Here is a 24,579-nt window from a genome sequence, read left to right as displayed (position 1 = left end):
CATTAGTTTGTGAATTATAGCATTTTGAGTGAAGCAACTTTTGTTATTGTGAAAAAATGGATAAAAAGGAATTTCGCGTGTTGATAAAATATTGCTCTTTGAAGGGAAAAAATACAGTTGAAGCAAAAATTTGGCTTGATGCCGAGTTTTCGGACACATCCCAGGAAAATCAACCATCAAGGATTGGTATGCTAGGTTTAGACTTGGTCAAATGAGCACAGAAGACAGTGAACGTAGTGGACGCCCAAAAGAGGTTGTTAAAACATTAAAAAAAATCCACAAAATGGACTGAACATGTACATCATATCATTCACGAATATTTGGGTATGAGAAAGCTCTGTACAAAGCTATAATCAGTGTATCCCCCTCAAGGGAATTATATTGAATAAAAATAACTAATTTTGCAAAATGTTTTACTATGGTAGGCTGGTGACTTTTCAATTAACCTATTACATGTTTGTATATTAATACAAAGAATATATGAATAAAACAATTTTGAAATTAATATTTGATTTCATCTCTTCAAAAAAATTTAAAATATAACTTTACGTGACCGTACTATTCTTAGTCGTTTTTTATCCAAACATAATATAACCCTTTAATAAAAATACGGGAATAACCGAAATTAACACAAAACAGAGGGAGGGAGAGGTAGGGAAAATGTTCGCTAAGCCGATTAATATATAGAATATTAACAAATACAAAGTAAAGCAACCACGAGAAATAGAAAGACATAGAGAAACATAATATATGAGATAAGTGGAAAAGAATTGTCTCTCTTTAGTTCAATTTTATAAAAAAAATTAACATTACGAAGTGCATTATCAAAATATTCTAATGATATCATTAAGGAGAATCTAAACACACCTTAATTAAATACAACTGTAGCTGAAAACCTGACCTATTCGATATAGTTATTATATACTTTCTATTGAAGTGAAACGGCATGATATTTCTCCCTAGAACCATAACCTCTAGAACACATAACGATTATAATTCAAAGTATTAGTGTTAACTATTTCGGCAGAGTGTTGGTGCACCCTAATGGATACCAATGGCCAATTAGCTAAATATAAGTGATTACAATAAAGTGTGTAGACTAAAACTTGAGAGCAAGATTTAGAATAAGATACTCGGGAGGTTACCTGCTGAAGTGATTTTATATATAATAATTATCATAAGACATTTATTACTCTTTAGGCACATAGTTGAACAACTAAGAACAATAACCAAATTATATATTTGCATTAATTTATATATTTTTATAAATTATATCTTGGAGTTTCCTCTTTACCAATTAGAGTTTATCTGTACTGCTTAATGTGCTCTCTGAAGTACATGCCTTGACATCCCTAGATATATGTATGGGTACTGGCATGACAGGAATTGTTGCCTCTTGTGCGATTTGTCACTCTGGCTTATAGACAATTACAATTATAAATTAAAAACACCAGTACTCTGAGAAGGATTTGAATCCACAGCTATCTGTATCAGTAGGAACAAGATTTTATCACCTTGATCGTTACACAATCAAGAAATAAGATGTTATAAATAGAATATACTTTAATTAAGTTAATTTAACTTTAAATCCACCATACGACCTTACATGTGGTACTTACGCAGCTTTCAAATCCTGAACAGTACCGTATATACACTACATTATATTTATGACATTTCTTATGAAATATTGCTTTCAAACTTATATAATAGAAACAATGGTGAAAAGCTTGTACTTATTAACAATAATACATTGATGATAACGAAAATAAAATTTCCAGTAGCTAGTTTATTCAATAAGTCCGCGGAAATAAGATATTTCGGGGAAGGGAAATAAGAAAAAATATTTATAGTCGTAGAAATGACTTTTATCGTAGTGGTTTTCCGGTAGGCCTGCAAAATATCCGTCTACTGCAGATATTACCGCCTCGTTTGTTGAAAATTGTTCTCACGAAATAATTTTTTCGCGAAAAGAGCCAGAATTCTGGAGAGCATGCTAGCTATTGAAACAATTCATAACTTGATTAATTGATTTTGGAAGTTTGTTTGAGCTCTGTGAGGAGGTACGTTATTTTGATGGGACTCTAACGAATGTCTGCCTCAAATTAGCCCAACAGCTTATAATAATAATCTGAGTAAGTTCTTTTATCGGTTTAGGCTCAAACCACGAAGAATATTCCTTTTCCATCCCAAAAAATTAGTTCCCTGGCCGATTTCTTGAACACAAATTCATTCCAAGCCAAGGACTAGCATTCACGCGAGTCTTTAACCTTTTGTTTTGATTCAGTACTATAATGGTGGATTTAGTTTACATACACAGTGATAAAATGAGCTCATTGTGCATAAAATGTTCAAATTAAATATAATTTTGTCACAACGGTATAACCCAGTGCTGTGACGTCACAACGGTAAAACTTACCATGAACATATTCCAGCAATAAATATACAAAAATCGTTTGAGTTAGCAATAAATATCATTACTCGAGCAAAATGCATGACAAACGCAAGATAAAGTCCCTAAATCGTTGATATTGGTTGCGGAATATTCTCCAAGTATTGAATCTGAATCTGATTAGACTGGATTACTATGGCTTTTCTTATGATTATCTTTTCTTTTTATCATTTAATTAATACATTGTTACTAATCGTTTCCGTCTAACCTACAATTTGTCTTTATGCTAACTTAAATCTATGTGTATAACTAGGAGGACCCATCTCTCCCTAACTCTGTCTCTGGTGAAATAATGTTTATACATGTTATTTCTGAATTTTTTAATATATGCACCTCACTACACAACACTACACAAGATCAGATGGTTTGATTCTTTTGAGGCTGTGTCCTGTTCTGGTGGTATCCAAAAGTTGCAATATTTCAATATTCGTATGAGAATGGAGTCTTTCCTCATGATTAATTACAATTCTCTTGATTTCTTGACTGACTGTGGGTATCTGAACGTCTCGATGTAGGTAATCAGTCCTATAGTATTTGGGTGCACCCACAATATCTCTCCGGACTTTGTTCTGAAAATTTGTATTTTATTTATGTTACTCTTTGCAGAACATCCCCATAATTGAACTCCGTATGTCCATATAGGTTTCAATATTTGCTTATATAATAGCAATTTATTATATACTGATAATTGTGATTTTCCTCCAATTAGCCAGTACATTTTCCTGTATTCAATTCCATTTCTTTTCTTTTCTTCTTTATATAGGTTCCTACCAGCGAAGTTTTGCATCGAGATTCATTCCGAGGTGTTTAGCGTTGTTACTATATAGAATGATATTGGTATTTAATGTTATTGGTGCTTGTACGGTCTTTTTATAGGTGAACTGCACATGTACAGAATCACTTTCATTAGTTGTTATTTTCCAAGCTTGTGTCCAATTATTTATATTGTCACTTGCCTGTTGTAATTTTCGTGAGGTTTCTTCACTATTGTCTCCGACAGCTATAATTCCAGTATCACCAGCAAATGTAGCCATCGTAATAATTTCCATTTGTGGTATATCACAAGTGTAGAGTAGATAAAGCATTGGTCTCAGTACACTTCCTTGTTGTACACCTGCTTTAGCTTCTTTTATTGTAGAGTAAGCTTCTTCTTGTTTGATTCTAAACATTCTGGTTTTAATGTATGGTTGTTTTGGTAGCATTTCCTGTAGTTTATAAACAAGGCCTTCATGCCAAACCTTATCGAAAGCTTGTGCTACAACTAAGAATATAGCAGAGCAGATATTAGATAGATTCCAGGTTTTGGGAACATTATAATTTCCGCCATCTTCCACATGTCTGGGAGATGTTTTAATCTAAATGCTGTATTGATCAAGATGGTGAGTTTTATAATTCCCTTTCTTGGTAGTTTTTGCAGTAAGTATCCTGTTATTAAATCGTAGTCTGGTGATTTCCTGAGGTTAATGCCAGTTTAAATAACTTTGGTTAACTCTTTCCGCGTGACTAATTCAATGATTATCTTATGAACCAAAATTCTTAGGATTATACACTATTATTTATTTATCTTCGTTTGTCACATCCAGATTATTATTATAGTCATCATCAATCTATAGTCGATATTCGGTAGGAATGTCTTCTTCTGAAACAATAGGCTGTTGTTTGCACCGCAGATTATTCTTCACCAGGTCTCGCCATGGTTGGCGATCAGCCGCATCGGTTCTGGTCTCAAACAATGTTAGTCTCCAATTTTTCCAGATCGTTTGTGACACTGCTCTCTTAGTTTTCCATCTAAAAGGTCTATTTCATTACACAATTCCATGAGGAATTTGTTCACCCTTCGTTCGACAGACATTTCCAAATCATATTCCTTTATTTCCGGTATTATCGCAAAGAGAAACATGTAGAATTTGCCTTAAACATTATACTTAAAGGGCATCAAGCTCACGTATGGCACACTGTAACAGTGTCCAGTCTCGGAGCTGTACAGAAATACTTGTTGGAAATCATTATTGGAAGTGGCATGAAAACATAAATTAAAAATATTTGTAACAAAAAAATTGGACCGACTTCAAAAAATAAATAAGGAATTGACTAAAAAGTAAATAATAATCGAACTTTGATTTTTAACACGAAAAAATAACAGTTTAAAACAAAATATGTACATAATAATCGTTGTATTAACTAAATAAAATATACAAAAACCTTATTCAACCTATCTACTACACGTATTTTATATTCTGCTATATACACACAATTTAGCTTAATACCTATCTAAACCTATTTGTATATTTACAATATTATTTTAACAACTACCATCTGATCATTTTGAAGTCAATGCCGAATCCAAATTAGAATTATTAATTTAGATTTGTTTTGATGGTAATTTAATTTTCTGTATATGTCACAAAATTATATTATTATTTCTGTATTGTTTTATATTTTTGTATTACAATGTACAAGTAAAGGTGAAGCCCGTATGAGGAAAAATAGGAACAAAGAAACAATGATTGAAATTAAAGAACGGTTCAGACTCCGGGGTCCGCTACCTTTGACAAATGTTCTAACCAAACTTGAATAACTTGATAACCACTACACCATAGAAGCAGTTGCCTGAAATATTTCTACGGCTTCTCATATCATAGAGTCTGTGATTAAAAAGCAAACTGATCGGCTTTTGCACTGAACGAATTCCGGTCTTCCGACACATTAGTTCAGCAATAACATTATACACAAATATCTGATTATTTTAGATAATAAAATATGTGAAAACTATATATGTGCCTTTGAAATTTGAGGTTTTTTCTCGACCTCCCCGGATTCCGCTATCAGATCCGAGATAGACCAATGGGACTACCTCGGAAGTATAATCTTTCGAATAACAAAATTATTTTGAAAATCGGTCCATAGATGACATAGAAATAGGCGAACATGCTTTAAAAAATCCTCCTCCTTCGTCGGCCGGTCGAAGTGGGTTAAAAAAGAATATATATATATATATATATATATATATATATATATATATATATATATATATATATATATATATATATACTGAGTCTAAAAATTAGATACCATGCGAATTAAATGCGTCCTTTTTTATATGTCAATAATTGCGCCAACAAGCAAATACAATAAATCCTTTATTATTGCCTGCCTATCACTATCGCTTATTGAAAATGAACATGTTGTTCAAAGACTTATGACCACATAATTCTTCATATATTCCTTAAATTAATCCAAGTATAATTCGATCCTAATACACTTTAATCGGTGAGTGAGTGGATCTACCATTTTAGCTTACTACACTACTTATTACGTCGGGTTGTTGATCATATTTGACGAGAATGAAGAAATTCTTAAAAGAAAAAAGATTTTTGAAGAAAATAATCAATGGGTTGACTGTATTTTTTTAACTAAAATTAAACTGACAAAATCCTAATTGCGATCTCCAAATAAAAAAAAATTATTGGTTATACCACTGGACTGAAAATCAGTCAGTCGATATGTTTTATTTAATATAATATGTGATTGGGTTAACTCCGAGGGGGTTCCAGAAAAATTCGATCAATTTATATATAATCAATGATTCAAATTTGATAGAAGAATGTGTAATTAAATAGTTTCTTTCTGAAAGCTAACAAAAATGAAGTCAATCGAGCCCGAAAATAAATAGCGATCATTCAAATTCAAACTAAAAAATATTTTCATAGTGATTCAGAAAGTGGTATATGTCGAAAATATCCCGGGATAATATACACAAGCATTTCCTTTCGGGATAGCTTTTAAATATTTAAAATATAAAGTTATAATTCTTCATCTAATGTTGTGTTGATTATATAAATGTTTCAGTGTTCCAATGTATTATACGAATGCGTATATGAATTTATTATATTTCGTATTCGGTATGACTCAGGGAATTTCATTGATTTCTCATCAAGTTTCTATTGAATATAAATACACGATTCTCTCAAAATAAATGGTTAATCATGGGCTCCTTGGTCTCTTTTTTTGTTCATATGATGGTTGATATAATAAGTTACCTAATATTTATTCTTGACTTTGAACCCATTACATATTCATAGTGATATAATTTAATAATAAATTTAACATTGATGTGATCAATTTATCAATTTTGGGATTTTTTGCAAATTCAAGGCTTTATTGTAAAAAAATTGGGTTACTTTGATTAAATCAATATTTATTATTTTTCAAATTCTCATCCATAGCCGGTTAGTTCTCTCATTTTTAACCGACTTCAAAAAAGGAGGAGGTTTTATATTCGACTGTGAAAACTTTGTACGTGCCTTTGGAATTTGGGTTTTTTTCTCGATTTGCCCCCTTCCCCCCATTCAATCCTCACTTGGTTTAACTGGGACCACATCTCAAGTGCAGTCTTTCGAATAAAAAAGTAATTTTGAAAATCGGTCGATAATTGACAGAGAAATCCATTGGAACCAAGTGAAATAATAAGTCGACACAGTAAGACCGGAAGTCGTTCAGTGCAAAAGCCGATCAGTTTGCTTTTTAAGCACTACCTATAGCATATGAGAAACCGTATAAATATTACAGGCAACTGCTTCTAAGGTGTAGTGGTTAGAGCGTTCAGATAACACGCGCAGGTCGCCGGTTCGATTCTCGGCGGGGGCAACAACTTTTTGTTGTTGTTCCGGTTTGATTAGAACATTTGTCAAATCACCTAGGTTAGGTAGCGGACCCGGCGACTGAAGTGTTCCTTATTTTCAATCATTATATCTTTATTCCTATTTTAACACCTTTATTTGGCCTATCCATTGCAATACTTAATAAAATAACTGCTTAATTTATTGAGTAAATGTATAACACTAAAAAGAGAAAAATAGAATATTTTTAACAAAACTCTAAGTGATCAGTTAGAAGTAGTGAATATAATTTTGTAAATAGCTAAATAAGTTTAGGTAGGTATTAAGCTAAATTGTGTGTATATAGCAGAATATAAAATACGTGTAGTAGATAGGTTAAATAAGGTTATTGTTTATTTTTATTTAGTTACCACAACGATTATTATGAAAATATTTTATTTTAAAATGTTTTTTTTGTGTTAAAAATCTAAGTTTCATTATTTATTAAATTTTTAGTGAGTTCCTTATTTATTTTTTGAAGTTGGTTTAATTTTTTTGTTAAAAATATGTTATTCCATTAGTACTTCCACTTATAAGAGACCTATGTGAGAATTGGGCTCGTGACAATCGCCAAGAAGTAGAAGCCTTTGCTGAATATCTAGAAATAACTTTCAAACCAAACGAAGCTAATATTGAGCATAATTTACCGGACATAAAAGCTGAAAATTCGATGATTGAATTAGTCACGCCGAAAAAGTTAACCAAAGTTATTAAAACAGACATTAACCCCAGGAAATCACCAGGCTACGATTTAATAACAGGAGAATTACTGCAAAAATTACCAAGAAAGGGAATTATAAAATTCACCAACTTGATCAATACAGCATTTAGATTAAAACATGTTCCAGACATTTGGAAGATTGAAATTTTTTGAAAAATTATCAGATTTGACAACATTTGTTGTATGTGGAAATCATCAAATATTGTAAAGTAGTTTTTTTCAATAAATCCATCTTTTCTGATAATCAATATTTATAATAGAATATCATAATATGAAACCAATATATAATATTTATTTTAACCAATATATCGATTGCCCGATATGATTTAAATTGTTACTTTGATTTGATTAGTGAAGAAATTTTTCGGGTTTTATTAAATTGTTCTGCTTAGAAGTAAAGTTCTATAGATTTTAGTCACGTCAACTTATTAGATTTTTTAGTGACTGGACCTACAGCATAACGTGGGCTCCAAACCATGGTCCTCGGCATTAAGCCTACCGACTGTCGAGTGACCAACTTTAGAAATCATCCTAGAAAGCATCCGGTCTTACCCAGCCTGGTTACTGGCGTGACTGGGATTATTTTCCTTATCGGATTTTACACTCTTCAGAAATATTAAACATTCACAAACACAAATTTTACTACCATGCCCCAGCAGGATTCGAACTTGGAAATATCGCAACAGTAGGAGGTCTATCCTGTCGCCTTTACCACTGCGCCACCAAGCCGGCTGTTCTGCTTAGAGCTATTTCTTTAATACTTTAATATGTAAATTTTGTTTCAAATTTGGTAGTTTTCTTTCAAGAAAAAAGTTTAGAAATGTATTACTAGATATAGTATATTAAAAATGAACCATAATACTAAGAAATAGACTGGGTTCAAATTATATACAGTATCGTTTATTCGCTGTTTTATAATTGTTATGTAGGGCGAGTGATACGGCTCTAGTTGTTTGAAATAATAAGTCGACACCTTTTTCAGTTAAAATAAAATATTTTTAATGCAAACTAAAAGTTTCTCTTTACTAAATACTTTTGAAATTTACTAAATACAGTAGAGCAGCGTGAACAATATTTTTACTTAAGAAAATATTGAGGAGACTGGAGAACAGATTTACAAAAAAAGAGGTAGGTAAAGTCACGGTAAAGTCACGGTAAAAATATGAGGTTTTTCGAATATTTGAGTCGAGAGGATTCTAACCTCTAAGTTGAGAAAACAGTTAGGAATATGTTATTACCTTTTAGGATTTTGAAACTGTGGAATCTTTATTAGTAAACTAATATAATTGTTTATAGTAAATAGTATTAAACAACTACAATATTGTCTCAAAATAAAAAAAAAAATCTATTAAAAAACTATAAAATGCAAATAAAATATATGTACATATGTCGTTACAAAGAAAAAATGCCACTGTTAAAAGTTAAATCTATATTGATTAAATAATGAGACGTAATAAGCGACCATTTTACGTTAATAAACACAAAATTAGTTAAATACATTGATGTGATAGGTGTACGATTGAATAAAGAACAAGATTTATTATCTAAATATGACGCTTTATATTGTTACTGGTATAACTAGCAGTAACTAGTAAAATTTCGGTTCTGAACACTGTATGAGTGGTAACAAAAAAATTGTCTACTAAATACAATGTTCGAATCTATTTAGTAGACTTTTATTTAATAGAAGATCACGTTGTTTCGTTATAACTTCTATTAAACTCGTTGCATGTGGCTGTATCCTCAATTGTATTACTCACATAATTGAATATTTCATGAATGAATTTGGTTCATTTGTTGGTTCCTGACCACAGACAGCGTTCGTATAGTGGAATTGGTTTATATTATGTCAGTGTTTTCGTTTATGAAATTCAATTTGAATACTGAACATATAATAGGTTATTCAATAAGTTTTGGAACAAAAAAACGACGAATCTAGTTTGATTTTTAGATTTTTTCTGGACTGTTAATTAACCCGAGTGATTTCGTAGTAACCTTAGATATCTCATTGTGAGAAATATGAGTAATATATTGTTATTGTTAAAATTTTGTAAGTCATATAATTCAGAAGGTTGTGACTGACATTATTTTTTGAGCATCGTTTTATTATTTGAGATTATAAACAAGACTCTGAATCAAAACAATAGTTACTGTTACTACGAAGTAAGCTAGGCCGGTAGCAAGGAATTAGCTTTTAAGAATAAACCCTGATTATTAACCTTATGCAGGTTAAACTAAAGAAAATTCTCCCTCATCTGGACTATCAGCTACTAAAATCGTATCTCATTGACAGACATTTTATTGTAAATCAAGGCGATGAACATACCGAATTAAATCCCATATGTTCAGGAGTTCCGCAAGGTAGTGTACTGGGTCCAGTACTGTATCTTCTGTATACGGCTGATCTGCCCACTACAAAAATAACTACTGTGGCAACATATGCAGACGATACAGCAATCTTAGCATCCCATGAAGATCCAGTCACAGCATCAATAAACCTACAAACCCACCTGGAGCAAATACAATTATGGTTGAAGACATGGCGCATTAAAGCCAATGAATCAAAATTCACGCATATAACGTTTACCCTGCGTAGAAGAACATGTCCACCAGTGAATATCAATCATCGTCAACTCCCCCAAGCAGAGCATGTTAAATATCTTGGTATGCATTTAGATCGACGCCTAACCTGGAAGAAGCACATACTCTCTAAACGGAAACAACTGGGACTAAAATTATATCAAATGTATTGGCTCATCGGGCGCAAATCCAAGTTATCATCAGATAACAAGGTATTGCTGTATGAGTCTATACTCAAGCCCATTTGGACATATGGAATTCAACTATGGGGTACCGCTAGCAAATCTAATATATCCATCATTCAACGGTTCCAAAATAAGGTGTTGCGTGCCATTGTTGATGCTCCGTACTATATTTCAAATAAAGTGATACAACGCGATATTCCTCTAGAACCTATAACGAGTATAATTCAACCTGTTTGTGTGAAGTACTTCGAAAGAGTGTCAGTGCATCCCAATGTACTCGCTAATCAGCTAAATATGCGACATGATAGTGATGTGTGTAGACTAAAACGTTTAACACCACCTGATCTAATTACTGGACATATGTAAACTTTAGAATAAGCATTAGAATAAGACTAATTAATTAACATAATATTTTATACAGAAGATTTCTTAATGAAGTGATTTTCTACATGCCATGTATATATAATATAGACAGAAGAAATACTTATTGCCAATAGGGCAGATTGTGGACTCACGAAAAGTAATAAAAAAAAATTAACCTTATAAACTAGCTGGATATGAAAATTCGTGAAACAAAATTTGCTTTGCAAAAGATCAAGCTAACCTGATTTCTAACTGTTCGCACACTTCGATAACCTTACTTGGAGCTGAAGTGTACTGAAATTTTAGGATATTATATTAAACAATAGACATGTGTTTCTTATCGAATGACAAAACTTATTGAACAGCTTAGTATTTGATTTAAGCAAATGTTAGATATATCCTTAAACCTCCATTCTCACAGTTCCTATTTTTCAGACATATATTTTTGGGCTGAGAAAAGAATAACTCGATTAAAGGTCCTAAAGTGGACTAATATGTAGGAATTTAGTTTTTAACATATATATAGTTTAGAATAAAATTAAAGATCTTCTATCTTAAAGATAATCGCGGATTCTAAACCTGTTGGGGCATGCTCGTAAATTTACGTTTGTGATTGTTTATAATTATGCTTGTCCAAAAGTCAAGAGTGTAAATTCCGACAAGGAAAATGATCCCAGTCACGTCAGTATCCCAGCTGGGTAAGACCGGATGTCTTCTGGGATTACCTCTAAGTTGGTCACTCCGCCAGTCGGTATGCTTTATGCCGAGGACTGTGGTTCCGAATCTATGCCCCAGATAAACTCTAGTTGGTAAAAAAAAGAGACTCTAAAGTATAATAAATAAAGATATGTATTTCAGAGATGTTAATCAGATTGTAAAATCTGTTAATACATAAGGTATGTTAATAAAATTAACATTTATAATAGTGTTTGTAATAGAATATAATAGATTTTTAGAAAAACTTTTAATAATTATAATAAATATTATTATTAATAACTTGTTACGTGATTCTTCATTTATTGTCTTGTAAACATATAATATTTAAGATTATTGATTAAAATAGAATATGAAATACAATTAGTCAATTGAAATGTATTCTTTACAAAAAAAGACCACACCACGAGACAGAGATGATTTGCTTACCAGCTCTATAGTTGTAATAATAATTTTAAAATAGGCTAAAACTCTTTCAGAATAGTTAATTAGTAGTGCCAATTTACGTCAATGATCAAAGCTATGCTTAGAAGACACGTTCAAAAACGGGTGTTATTTAGGGACTGATTTCTATAACGTACTAGAAGGTTCATAACAAAAATCATGGGATTTTTTTTTGTATGATCAGTATTTCAAGGTTTTTCGAATAGTCTTTGGTCTCTTAAACACTTTATTCCGTGTTATAAGCTGGCGAGACCTTAACATTACGAACAATTTCTGTTTGTGTCCTTCCACGCTTTAATGTAAAAGTTGTTTTATAAAAAATGTGATGAAAGTCATATGTTATGTTTGTTTTTTTTAAGCTTTAGCAACAATGCCTAAATACGATTTTAAAAAATATTCCTGAATAATAAAATACATTCTTGAATCAAACTTTTTAGTTTCTTCAAGTTGAGCAATCTCTTAAAATCTTCAAAAATTAATAAATACGTCTAGCCCTTTATAAAATAATTATATAATGTTTCCATAACCCTGTTCTTTTTCGAATTTCAACGTTAGGTTCGAGAATTGATTGCAACTATTCGCTACTTATTTGGTTTTTTTAGAGATAAATAAGAATTGAAAATTCAATACGTAATTCTTGGAACCGTTATTTCGACATAATTTTGTACTCATTATCTTTAATAATGTATTAACCTTCATTCGAAAAAAAAGACGGAGAATTTTTTTTATCGTAAAAAAAATGTTATATAAAATATTTGCATTGGCTCATTTTATGCCTCTAATACATACACCTTATACCTTTGATTTAAGATCAGATCCGTAATCTTGAAGTTAAATATTTACAGATCTCAGTAACATTTAAAGTAAATCTCTCAACAGTTGTTTCATATTTTCCGGAAAATTGTGGTTTTACTTTGATGCCCAAGCAATGAAATTTAATTCCTAATTAATATGTTTATTTTCCATGAAATTTTAACAAAAATTTATATATATATATATATATATATATATATATATATATATATATATATATATATATATTATATGTATATAATGAATTAAGGAAAAAGTAATTTCGGTTTTTTAAATTATTATTAAGAGCTAACATCACTACATAGTATAAAACAAAGTCGCCTGTTCTGTCCCTATATCCTTATGTGCGCTTAAATCTTTAAAACTACGCAACGGATTTTGATGCGGTTTTTTTCAATAGATAGAGTGATTCAAGAGGAAGGTTTATATGTATAATACATGCATAATATACTAAGGCAACATTGCTAATTTTAGAGGTTTCTAACGTGATGTCGTAAATTAACCTATTTTTTTAGGCTTATTTAGCAATTAGCAAAAACGCTGCCTAACCCTACGAGTTAGATCAAATTAATGTACTACAGTATTGTACACCATAAAAAGGTCTACAAAAAAGTCCGCGATGGTATATGTTTATCTTTTAGGGATAATCCACATTAACCATTTTTATTGTTTACTTTTTACGTGAGAAAATGGCTTATTTACGAAGCTATTTTTAGCAATACGGCATTAATCCTTATCGAATTAGGTACCTTAAATACAGTGTGCAATTAATATAGATCAATATGGTTCCTTACAGCATGTAAATTAAACAAATATTTTCGGAGATATTACAAATTTAAAATTTGCGTTTAAAAATGTGTAATGTAATAAAAATTGTATGAATTTAGATATTCCAAAGATAGCAGGAAATCTTCATAGTAAGTATAGGGGAAGAGGAATTGTTTTACTCCAAATTTAATGCGTGCAGGCCAAGGGCAGTAATGAATGAACCAAAAATACTGGATCGATTTTAATCATGTTTTCATTGAGTGACATAGGCATATATATTTTATGCCCGTGCAAAGTCGGAGTGGGCCGCTATGTTTTTATATACAACGTTCATATTTTTTCTGTAGTGTATTTAATTTAGTATCAGCATTGCACCCGTGCGAAGCCGGGGCGGGTCGCTAGTATTTTTATAATTTCAAGCGCTCCTCAATGATATATGTGCTGTTTTGATCGTTGATTTTTTGTCAGTTTTTTGGTAATCTTATTGTCATAAGCCTTGAAGCTAGCTTTTACCCCATTACGAATTTTGTATTGCAACGTATGAGCTTGCTCTTCACTTTCCTCCTTAAAAATAAAATAAGTAAAAATTTTATTTCTTTTAATATATATTTTAAAGGTCTCATTTTACCAACTATAGGTTTATCTGGACTGGGCCTAAAATTTAACGTGGGCTCCGAACCGCGGTCCTCAGTATTAAGCCTACCGACTGGCGAGTGACCAACTTTAGAAATCATCCGGTCTTATCCAGCCTGGTTACTGTAGTGACTGGGATCATTTTCCTTGTCGGATTTTGCACTATCTTGCCTAGAACATTCACAAATTTTAAACAATCACAAACATAAATTTACAACCATGCCCCAGCAGGACTCGAACCCGCGGCTATAGCAATAGTAGGAGGACCGTCCCATCGCCTTTACCACTGCGCCACCAAGCCGGCTAAAAATATTTTTAGAATAATATTCTGTAGATGTTGCTCCATAAACTCACTATAGTATGGATTCATTGAATAACTATTATTAGAGATATGCGATTTTAAGGCCATCGATTAGGGAGAAATTAAAATATTTTACCCAAACTTAGATATAATTAAATTTAATGATAAATTTCAGATATTTATTATTCTATTTCTCCTTATTATTATACTATTACTACGTATTTCCGCGTAGTTTTTCATGGATATTCCAAACATGTACATTTCGCCTTGTATATTAACTATTCCTATTAACAATTTATAAAAATTTCTAAAGTGTAATGAATGAGAGTATATATAGTTACATGCTATAAGTGTCCAATCTTCAAATATGAACTCAAACTGTTATCATTCATAAAACTAGTTGATTAATATATTGACTATATTGACGCTTCGGTTCAGATGCAAGTTCGTGTTCAGAAATTGACCAAGAAAGTATTAATGTCAGTCTTTTAGGATTATAGTATAGCTTTGGATGCAAAAAAAAGAAAATATTGAATTTGTTAAATCCTGGTTATTGATTTTCTTTCAATTTTGTAAACCTTCTGGCGTTGGAATAAGTGTTGATGTTGAAGGAAATTATACTTTTATTTCTGCAACCGTCATCAACCCTCCGGTATATGGGATATATGACAATGTCTATATAAAATTGTATTAAGTATCTGTATATAAAATGCTCAAGTGTAGGTAATCAGGTAAAAATTAAGCTGCCCATACTAGTAAATATATCTACAGAAAGAAGGAATTATAGGACAAAGTAAGTTCTACAATCCCCTTTAAAGGGTACATAAAGTAATTCTATATCAATTGCTACAAAAATCTGTAAATCTACTGAAGATTATGATAATAAATATCTCATAAAATTATTTAGAGAATTTAAATACACATGGCAATAGAAGCAGCGTATTCACTGAGAAGGCGTGTTAATTGGTTGCAAAGGATGATATATGATTTAGGAGGAGGAGAATATAAAATGGTTTGAAACCTAGCGGATGTATTATTGAAAAAATGCAATGATTGCAACGGTATTTAGTGTGATTAATAAAACTGTTGTTGAGCTGTATCATCTAAATATAAAGTTAGCGGTCAAAAACCGACATCCTTTTACACCAACCTAATACCAACACGATTTGTAATAAATCAGAAATAAATTTATAAAAAGCTTCAAATATTTTGCCTTTTATTTTTGGTTGGTGCATTTATAATCCGCACGACCTCTATAAATCAATTAACGTCGTATAAATCAATTTTGACCGAATTCAATTAATTCACTCACTAGCGATAAATTGTGTTTTCACATAATTTTACGCTGAAACACGGGTACGAGTTCTTATCTAAAGACTAAAATAAGATGTGTTAATTTTAGACATACGAGTTTTATTAAGATAATTAATTATATATATTCAGATAATAATATTAAGATGCATTTTGAATTTTTAAAGGGATTTACTATTTTATTTATGACATCATCAATGTTACTAACGCTAATTTTAAAAAAGATATTAATCATGTTGGCTGTTAGCGAAAAAAGCAAATCTATAACAGGTCAATTGAAAAGTCCCCGGCCTATCATAGTAAAACATATTTTTTGGCAAAATTAGTTTTTTTTGTTCAACATAATTCCCTTCAATGGTGAATACACTGATTATAGCAACCTTCCAACTATTCGATGCCATATTTCTGGTACGATTTCTCTTTTGCTTCAAAATAGGCCTCAGTTTCGGCGATCACCTCTTCATTCGTTCATAATTTCTTCCCAGCGAGCATTCCTTTGAGATCTGAGAACAGGAAATAGTCGCTGGGGGCATCTGGAGAATACGGTGGATGAACAAGCAATTTGAAGCCCAATTCATAGATTTTTGCCATCGTTTTCACTGACTTGTGACACGGTGCATTGACATGGTGAACCAGCACTTTCTTTTTCTTTAAATGCGGCCGCTTTTCGGGATTTCGTCCTTCAAACGGTCCAATAACGCTATGTAATAGTCGCTGTTGATCGTCCTTCCTTTTTCAAGGTAGTCAATGAAAATTGTTCCATGCGCATCCTAAAATACAGACGCCATAACCTTGCCAGCCGACTGTTGCATTTTCCCACGTTTTGGAGCAGGCTCATCGTGTGCAGTCCACTCGGATGACTATCGATTAGCTTCGGAGTAAAATGATTTAGTCATGTTTCATCCATTGAAAACTATTACGCTTGATTATCTTCAAACACTGCTCTGAATCTTCAATTCGTCGTTGTCTTTGCTCAAAAGTAAGCTCGCGCGGCACCCACTTTGCACAGGGCTTTCTCATATCCACATATTTGTGAATGATATGTTGTACATGTTCAGTTGATATCTTTAGAGTGTCTACTATTTCAATCAATTTCAATTTACGGTCATTCAAAATTATTTGGTGGATTTTTTAAATGTTTTCGTTGGTATCAACCTCTTTTGGGCGTTCACTGCGTTCACTGTCTTCGGTACTCATTTCACGTCTTTCACGTCACGTCTAAACTTAGCATACCAATCCTTGATGGTTGATATTCCTGTCCGGAAACTCAGCATCAAGCTAAGTTTTTGCTTCAACTGCATTTTTTCCCTTCAAAAAGCAATAATTTATCAACACGAGAAATTCCTTTTTATCCATTTTTTTCACAATAACAAAAGTTGCTTCACTCAAAATGCTATAATTCACAAACTAATGATCCGGTAGCTGTCAAATTTATACACGCATCTTTTGAGGCTTAGGGCTAACTAAAAAACACATGGATTTAATTCTAGTAGCGCCATTTATGTGTCAGGCCGGGGACTTTTCAATTGACCTGTTAGATAAGCCCAGCTTAGGATTATAATTCAGAGGATCTAGACTTTAAAAGGAAATATTGCGAATAACTAAAAATCGAAGTAATATTCGTTGTGTTAATTAGTTGTAGTTTTATATTTATGTTAATTATGACGATTTAAATAATTGAATATAGAACAATGACAAAATACTTGCATCTTTAAAAGTATCACATATTTGGTGCATTCTCATTTTCTGTCACAGTATATTATAGCTGAATTTAATTTAACCGTAACAGTTGAGCATTTTGATTAAGAAGAAATTACATGGTAATTGTTATTCTACTAACGATTAAAAGTGTAACTATAATTAAAAATAAACACAAACACGTCCATCAGTTTTAGACTGCATGCTCACAGCACTGTTTTATTGACCAAAACTAATGCAGCTGCAACATATTGAGGTTTGCACGGTACAGTAAGAGAAAAAAAAATTGTCAGAAGAAAAAATCTATCAAAACATTGTATCCAAACTACATCCATCATATTCGCCAGATTGTGTACACACTAATTATATTTTATTTCCGAAAATGAAAATAACTTGATAGAACATGATAGAAAAGAACTTGATGGAAAAATGTGGAAAATTATTTATTAACTAAAAAAAGTTCTCGAAAGAATTTGTCTTGTCGTTAAACAAATGTTAACACGTGCCTGTTCTTTTACAGACTACACGTACAGCTGGTATAAGATAAATAGGTTTAGTAAGATTATGACAAGGGTTTTAGAAGGAATATTCAATTAAAACCATGGATTTATTTTCAAAAATTAGTTTCTCCTAAATATGTTAGCTACTTTACATAACTTATCATCAACATCAAAATCCTAGACCACTGAATGAAACCACCATAATGGTGTCTTGTTAATAATTATATCATTAATTAATTCATTTTCGAGCCTTTTACCATTACTACTGTGTTTAGATAGATTAGATTCTATTCATTTGGAAATATTTTTAGTATTTCAATTGTTATAGACTTCGGTAGTTTTTAGAGACTGTCAAATCTAAAAAATATGAAACGAATCAAATAAAAATAATATATAATAAAATAAAGGGAATTAAATATCAAAAAGGAATAATGATTTCTATTTCAGTAAAAACTTTATAACATCCACATATCAAATATGTCAAGAATAATGTTTTTACTGATGTTATTTACCGGAAAAAGACACCAAATATTTGGAATACTTCCTAGAACTTTCACACGACAAGACAAATTCAATTAGCATATATTGACCTCATATTTTATTTATGATACATTTATGATTGATACATATGGTGCCATCGCATAATATCTGGATTTAATCCAGTTAATAATATAACGAAACACATTATTTTTGAAATCAAGTAACGAACTTTATCAAGATGCTTAGTAGATAAGTATATGTTTCTAAATATATTTTATGATTATTCAATATTTTCTATGTCTTCCATTGCAGATTTTTAGTTTTAGTTCTTCCGATTTTAAATCGAAAATATATTTGTTTCTATGATTTTTTTCTCTTTTTATGACACACTAACAAGGATCAAAATAGAAAACTTATTAACAAATAATATATAGCTAACTCTCTCTGAAAAATTCAAAACGGTTATACCCGAATAGTCTAGAATAGATATCCTTGAGCAACCTGTCACCAAAATAGCCAAAAATCATATGGATAGCAATCTGCATCTGCTGGTTTCGTGTCAATAAATGGCTCTCACCTATTAAGAAGGAATAGCATGAAAACACTTATGAAGAAAGTTCTACCCCTCTTGCTATAATATATATACAAAACTATACAATTGGTGAAAGAGTGACCGATGATAATATTGAAATAGTTTTACTTTTATTTTTCACACACCCTGTATATTACATGGTCACAGTCAATGTAATATTAAACAGCTATGTTGATTGCATTAATTTATCGTTTTTTTTCTTTTAGGGTATTTCTAATGACGTAAAATTTTAAATTATGTCATAATATTGGAATGAAGACTCTGTATATAGAAAGCCTTCGATTTTAGCTACTATAAAACGGTAAGAAAAATGCCAATTAAACCAGCATAAATTGACCTCATGTTTTATTTATGATACAGGTTAATGTTGATCTGTATATATACACGAGATCTGAATGTAATAGATGTGAATAGATTCTTAAGGATAACTGAGGAAACCTGTGGCATATTTTTCACCATCTATTTTAATCTTTTCAGTTAATTTATAGTTTTTCCAGTTCTAATATTTTAAACTGGTCCTTGTACATTTTATGCAAATTTGATTTTCCTCTAATTATATTTTGCTCGTTCGCTTGCCTTGTTTTGTATATTTATTTCATTATATTTATTTTCTATTATTTTAATTAGTTTTTTTGTTTTTTCTCCTATAACTGTAGTACTATAAATTAATTTTGAATGATTTACAATTACTTACACTTATCCTACACTAGACTGATTACTAACTATTTATACTGGATATCTATCATTAAGTTCTACATTTTAATGATTCTGCAACATAGCAGCGCTCAGATATAGATTAAAAAGTCTTAAAAATATTTGAAATTCATATACTGGCATGTGACAAGTGTATTTTTTATAATAACGTCTGGTATTTAGAAAGAATGTGTCAAAATAAATTAAAAATTATTACAATTAGACCTCTGAGTAAGAATTAAATTTAGATGTTATAATTTATTTCTATTATTTTAATACACATTTTACATTACTATTATTCATTTTATAATATAATTTTTAATATTATTTTAATACTAAATTATTTTGTTGATAAATTAAATTATATTATTTTATTATTACATTTTTTTTATATTTTGACTTTTCATTATATATATATTTTCTTTGATGAATAATACAATATTGATTAGTTCAAGTACATAGCATACTATTGTTATCCTATTGTTATCCTGCGACTATCTTAAATAATATAACATTAATTACACTACTTCTATAAAAAGAAGTTGAGTTCCTAAAAAGAGTTGAGAAGAAGAATCCTGTCTGATGCGTTGGAATATGTAACCGAACCTATAAAATTCGATTTGTGTTGATACTGGTCGACCGTGTAGTCAAATGTCTACAAAATTCTTCAAAACGTTAGAGATAATGATTTGAAGTTAACGGCAAACGTTGTAAACCAAAATTCTAAGTTATGCGGCAAGAATGAGACGTGCTGACGTCATAAATTTTGATGACGTGCATTAGCTGTTTTATTAGATAGAATATAAATGTATTCATAGAAAATGTAACCCATTTTTTATTGTGTATTATTTTAATAAAATTAAATATATTTCAATAATGAATTATCTTTTTTTTTCATACCATATAGTACAAGTATATAAGAAAAATATGCCTAATAAAAAACAGATTTATATTTTTCTTATAATCATTGGAAATTCAAAATACTCACCAAGTCTATATACTTTCAGTTCTGGTACTTCCTCAAAAGTATCGTCTTTTAGTTTGAGATATGTTGTTATCACACTGGTATATTCCTCTAGGCTTATGTTAATCTGCAAAACGAAATCTGTTTTAGATATATGTTCGATACATTGCCAAACGGCAACACGATACATGAATGGAATATTGTCTATGAACGAAGTCAGTGTTTTGTTTTGTAGCTATTTCTGAGTTGTTTATATGCTCCGGACTATACGAGGGCGATTTTAAAATAGATAACATGCATTTACGTAGTATAAAAGTAAATTCATTCAGAATAAATATAAACTGTCGCGATTTCCGAAGAAATTGTGCGGTAACTCTTTATTCCTGTCGGTGATTTTATACAATATTCATGTTGAACGTTAAAAATATAAATAACAAATCTGTCAAGAATAAACTCTATGACTTATTCTATGATGTCCATGAAAAAAAAGGTTAGATAATCAATGTTATTTTTAAATAGATCTAAGCCTGGTCAGCAGCGCAGTGGTAAAGATGACTTGATATTCCACCTACTGCTGCCATATTCGTGGGTTCGAATCCCTCAGGGAATGGATGTACTTTATGTTTGTGATGACAGTATGACGTATTATGGGATATTCTCTAAATTGATTACTGACCAGTAAGCAAACGTAATGCTGAGGACTGAGGTTCGGAGCCTATGTTAAGTTGTAGGTCCAGTCACTAAGTAATTCAAGAGGTTGACGTGATTAGAGGCCGTATACAAATATGTAATAAAATGTGGAAAAGTTTAAAACACAAAAACCTTAATCTACTTTAAAATACTGTTTTATTCTATGGAATGAATATGTAACTTGTTCAATGGCGATACAAAACAATACTTAGGGTTTTTATTTATTCCAAAACAAATAAACTACTATCTCGACGTCTATTTATAGACGTCTCATTCATTCGAATTCCAAGTTCATAGCCAGTGCCGTAACAGTCTCATAATATAACATCTCCTTCCCAAAGAAACGACCACGATAATGTATGTGGTCGCTGTTCCGTTTGGATAGCTTATAGTTGTGATAAAATTATTTTTGAGTATCGCCCATTCCTTCGTTCGCTAGTTTGCCTTTGCACTTGGCACCCCTTTATGCTATAGTTTCTCAAACTTTGGTAACTCGTTATTTCAATAATATACGGATGAGAAACTGAACTACTGCAATCGGCATTTGGTGGCCGATCACCTTGAATTGCAAGCTGCTGTGCAAATTCCACTAAGAACGTTAACTTCTTTAGATAATTCTTTCCAATTGATTCTATTAAGTTTTAAAGGATTCTGCTAATTAATAATTTTTGTACCGAGGACAGGAAAGTCACACGAAGCCATATCAGGTGAGTACGGTATGTCGCCCATCAGTCTTCAGCTCTTTTAGAACTTGTTATTTGAAAGCGTCTAGCATGACCAATATACCAAGCATTATGCAGTCAATAAATTTAAAAGATATGATGTCTTATGAAATTTATATGACAATTTTCCTATATAAGGTTCTTGATTTTGTAGATTTTTTTATTGACGGTAGCCGTTTAAGATCGGCCAGATAATTTTACTTTTTTAATTTCCTTTATATCAACTAAGGTTTATCTGGATTACGGTCTTTCCAGAAGATATCTGCTTTTACCCAGCCTGGTTGCTGCTATGACTGGGATGATTGTTCGCTGTTGTCTGACTTAACATTTTCTCATTCAATATAATTCCCTACAAGGATGATACACTGATTATAGCGATCCTCCAACTTTTCGATATGATGTTTATAGTACGATTTGTCTTTTGTTTCAAAATAGGAGTCAGTTTCGGCGATCACTTCTTCATCATCATCATTCGACGAAAATGTCTTCCCAGCGAGCATTCTTTTGAGATCTGGGAACAGAAAATAGTCGCTGGGGGGCAGATTTGGAGAATACAGTGGATGAGGAAGCAATTCGAAGCCGAATTCATGGATTTTTGCCATCATTCTCACTAACTTGCATCACGGTGTATTGTCTTGGTGAAGCAGCACTTTTCTTCAAATGCGGCCGTTTTTCGGCGATTTCGTCCTTCAAACGGTCCAATAACGTTATGTAATAATGGCTGTTGATGGTCGTGCCTTTTTCAAGGTTGTCAATGAAAATTATACCATTCGCATTCCAAAATACAGACGCCATAACCTTGCCAACCGACTGTTGCGTTTTCAAACGCTATAGAGTGGATTTATCGTGTGCAATCCACTCGGATGACGTGAAGTGATGATTTGAAGTGAAGTGATGGAACCATGTTTCATCCATTGTCACATATCGACGCAAAAACTCGGGTTTATTATGCTTGATCATCTTCAAACACTGCTCCTAATCATCAACTCGTCGTTGTTTTTGGTCAAAAGTGGCACCCACTTTGCACCGGGCTTTCTCATACCCGAATACTCGTGAATGATATGATGTACAGGTTCAGTTGATATCTTTAGAATGTCTGCTGTTTCATTCAATTTCAATTTACAGTCAATCAAAATCATTTTGTCGAATTTTTTAATGTATTCGTCGGTAACAAACACATTTGGGCGTCCACTGCGTTCACTATCTTCGGTGCTCATTTCACCACGCCTACACTTAGCAGACCAATCTTTGATGGTTGGCTTTTCTTGGGTAGTGTCCGGAAACTCGGCATAAAGTCAAGTTTTTGCTTCAACTGTATTTTTTCCCTTCAAAAAGCAATATTTTATAAACACGCGAAATTCCTTTTTATCCATTTTTTTCACAATAACAAATGTTGCTTCACTCAAAATGCTATAATTCACAAAGTAATAATCCGACAGCTGTCAAACTTATACAAGCACCTTTTGAGGGTTAGGGCTAATTAAAAACATTTATGTGCCAGGTCGGGGACTTTACAACAGTCAAATACAATAAATGTCTAAAAATTATAAAAAATTAATAATAACTAAATAACAAAAACATTTTTTTTAAACATTTTATTAAAATTATAATGAATTAGTCTAATAATATAAATTAACAGAAATACATTACGCATTTATTCTTAATAACACCATTAATAAAATATAAGTATAAAGGATATAGTAAATTATTTTGTATTATTAGCGATAATAGAATATATTATCAATGTTAGTTTCACTACAATATCACACATTCATACAGGTTTAAATATTTAGTTGTATATCATTAGTTAGTTTTTGACAGACAGCTTCTGAGCTTAATTTTTAATTCTTCATGCTTTTTCTTAATAAGTTCCGTTTCAACTTGATATCAAGGTTAATTCTTAGATATTTAGTCGAATTCAAATAAGATACAATTTCCTTATTTAAGATTACATGATAAACGAGGTGCGAGTAAAATATATATCTGTATAAAATAATGATTGATGCTACCAGGCATAATACTGGTCCTTATAAACGTATTCATTTGGTTGTAACATTCATTTGTATTTTTTTTTGGTACGTGTTTTATATTTTGGTGCAAAATTTTATATAAAACTTACTAGTGGTACGTTACTAGCAAACACTTTACTTAAACAATGATCTTTTATAGAGCGAAATATATAATAATACATTTTTATCACATATATGAATTATTGAGTGGTTTAAGCATTTCCAAGATCTGACATTCCAGAGAAATAATATTTATCTGACCTGTCCCCCAAGTTCAAATCTACATTAAAA

General features: G+C 31.3%; 1 protein-coding gene across 1 annotated transcript in view; it reads right to left on the bottom strand.

Annotated features, from left to right (window-relative positions):
• mav (TGF-beta domain-containing family member maverick) overlaps positions 1-24,579 on the bottom strand; it is an 82,575-nt gene that overhangs the window by 30,763 nt on the left and 27,233 nt on the right. Inside the window, exon 2 of the mRNA XM_076405241.1 lies at positions 20,892-20,994. Within this exon, the coding sequence (XP_076261356.1) occupies positions 20,892-20,994 (103 nt within the window). The remainder of the gene's footprint in view (positions 1-20,891; positions 20,995-24,579) is intronic.

The sequence above is a fragment of the Rhynchophorus ferrugineus genome, unplaced genomic scaffold, assembly GCF_030347505.1.
Source record: "Rhynchophorus ferrugineus isolate W39M unplaced genomic scaffold, kcgeb_rfMv2 rfM5, whole genome shotgun sequence".
NCBI classification, from domain to species: Eukaryota; Metazoa; Arthropoda; class Insecta; order Coleoptera; family Curculionidae; genus Rhynchophorus; species Rhynchophorus ferrugineus.
The sequence above is the reverse complement of the archived record's forward strand: the minus strand, read 5'-3'. Positions and strand labels throughout refer to the sequence as shown.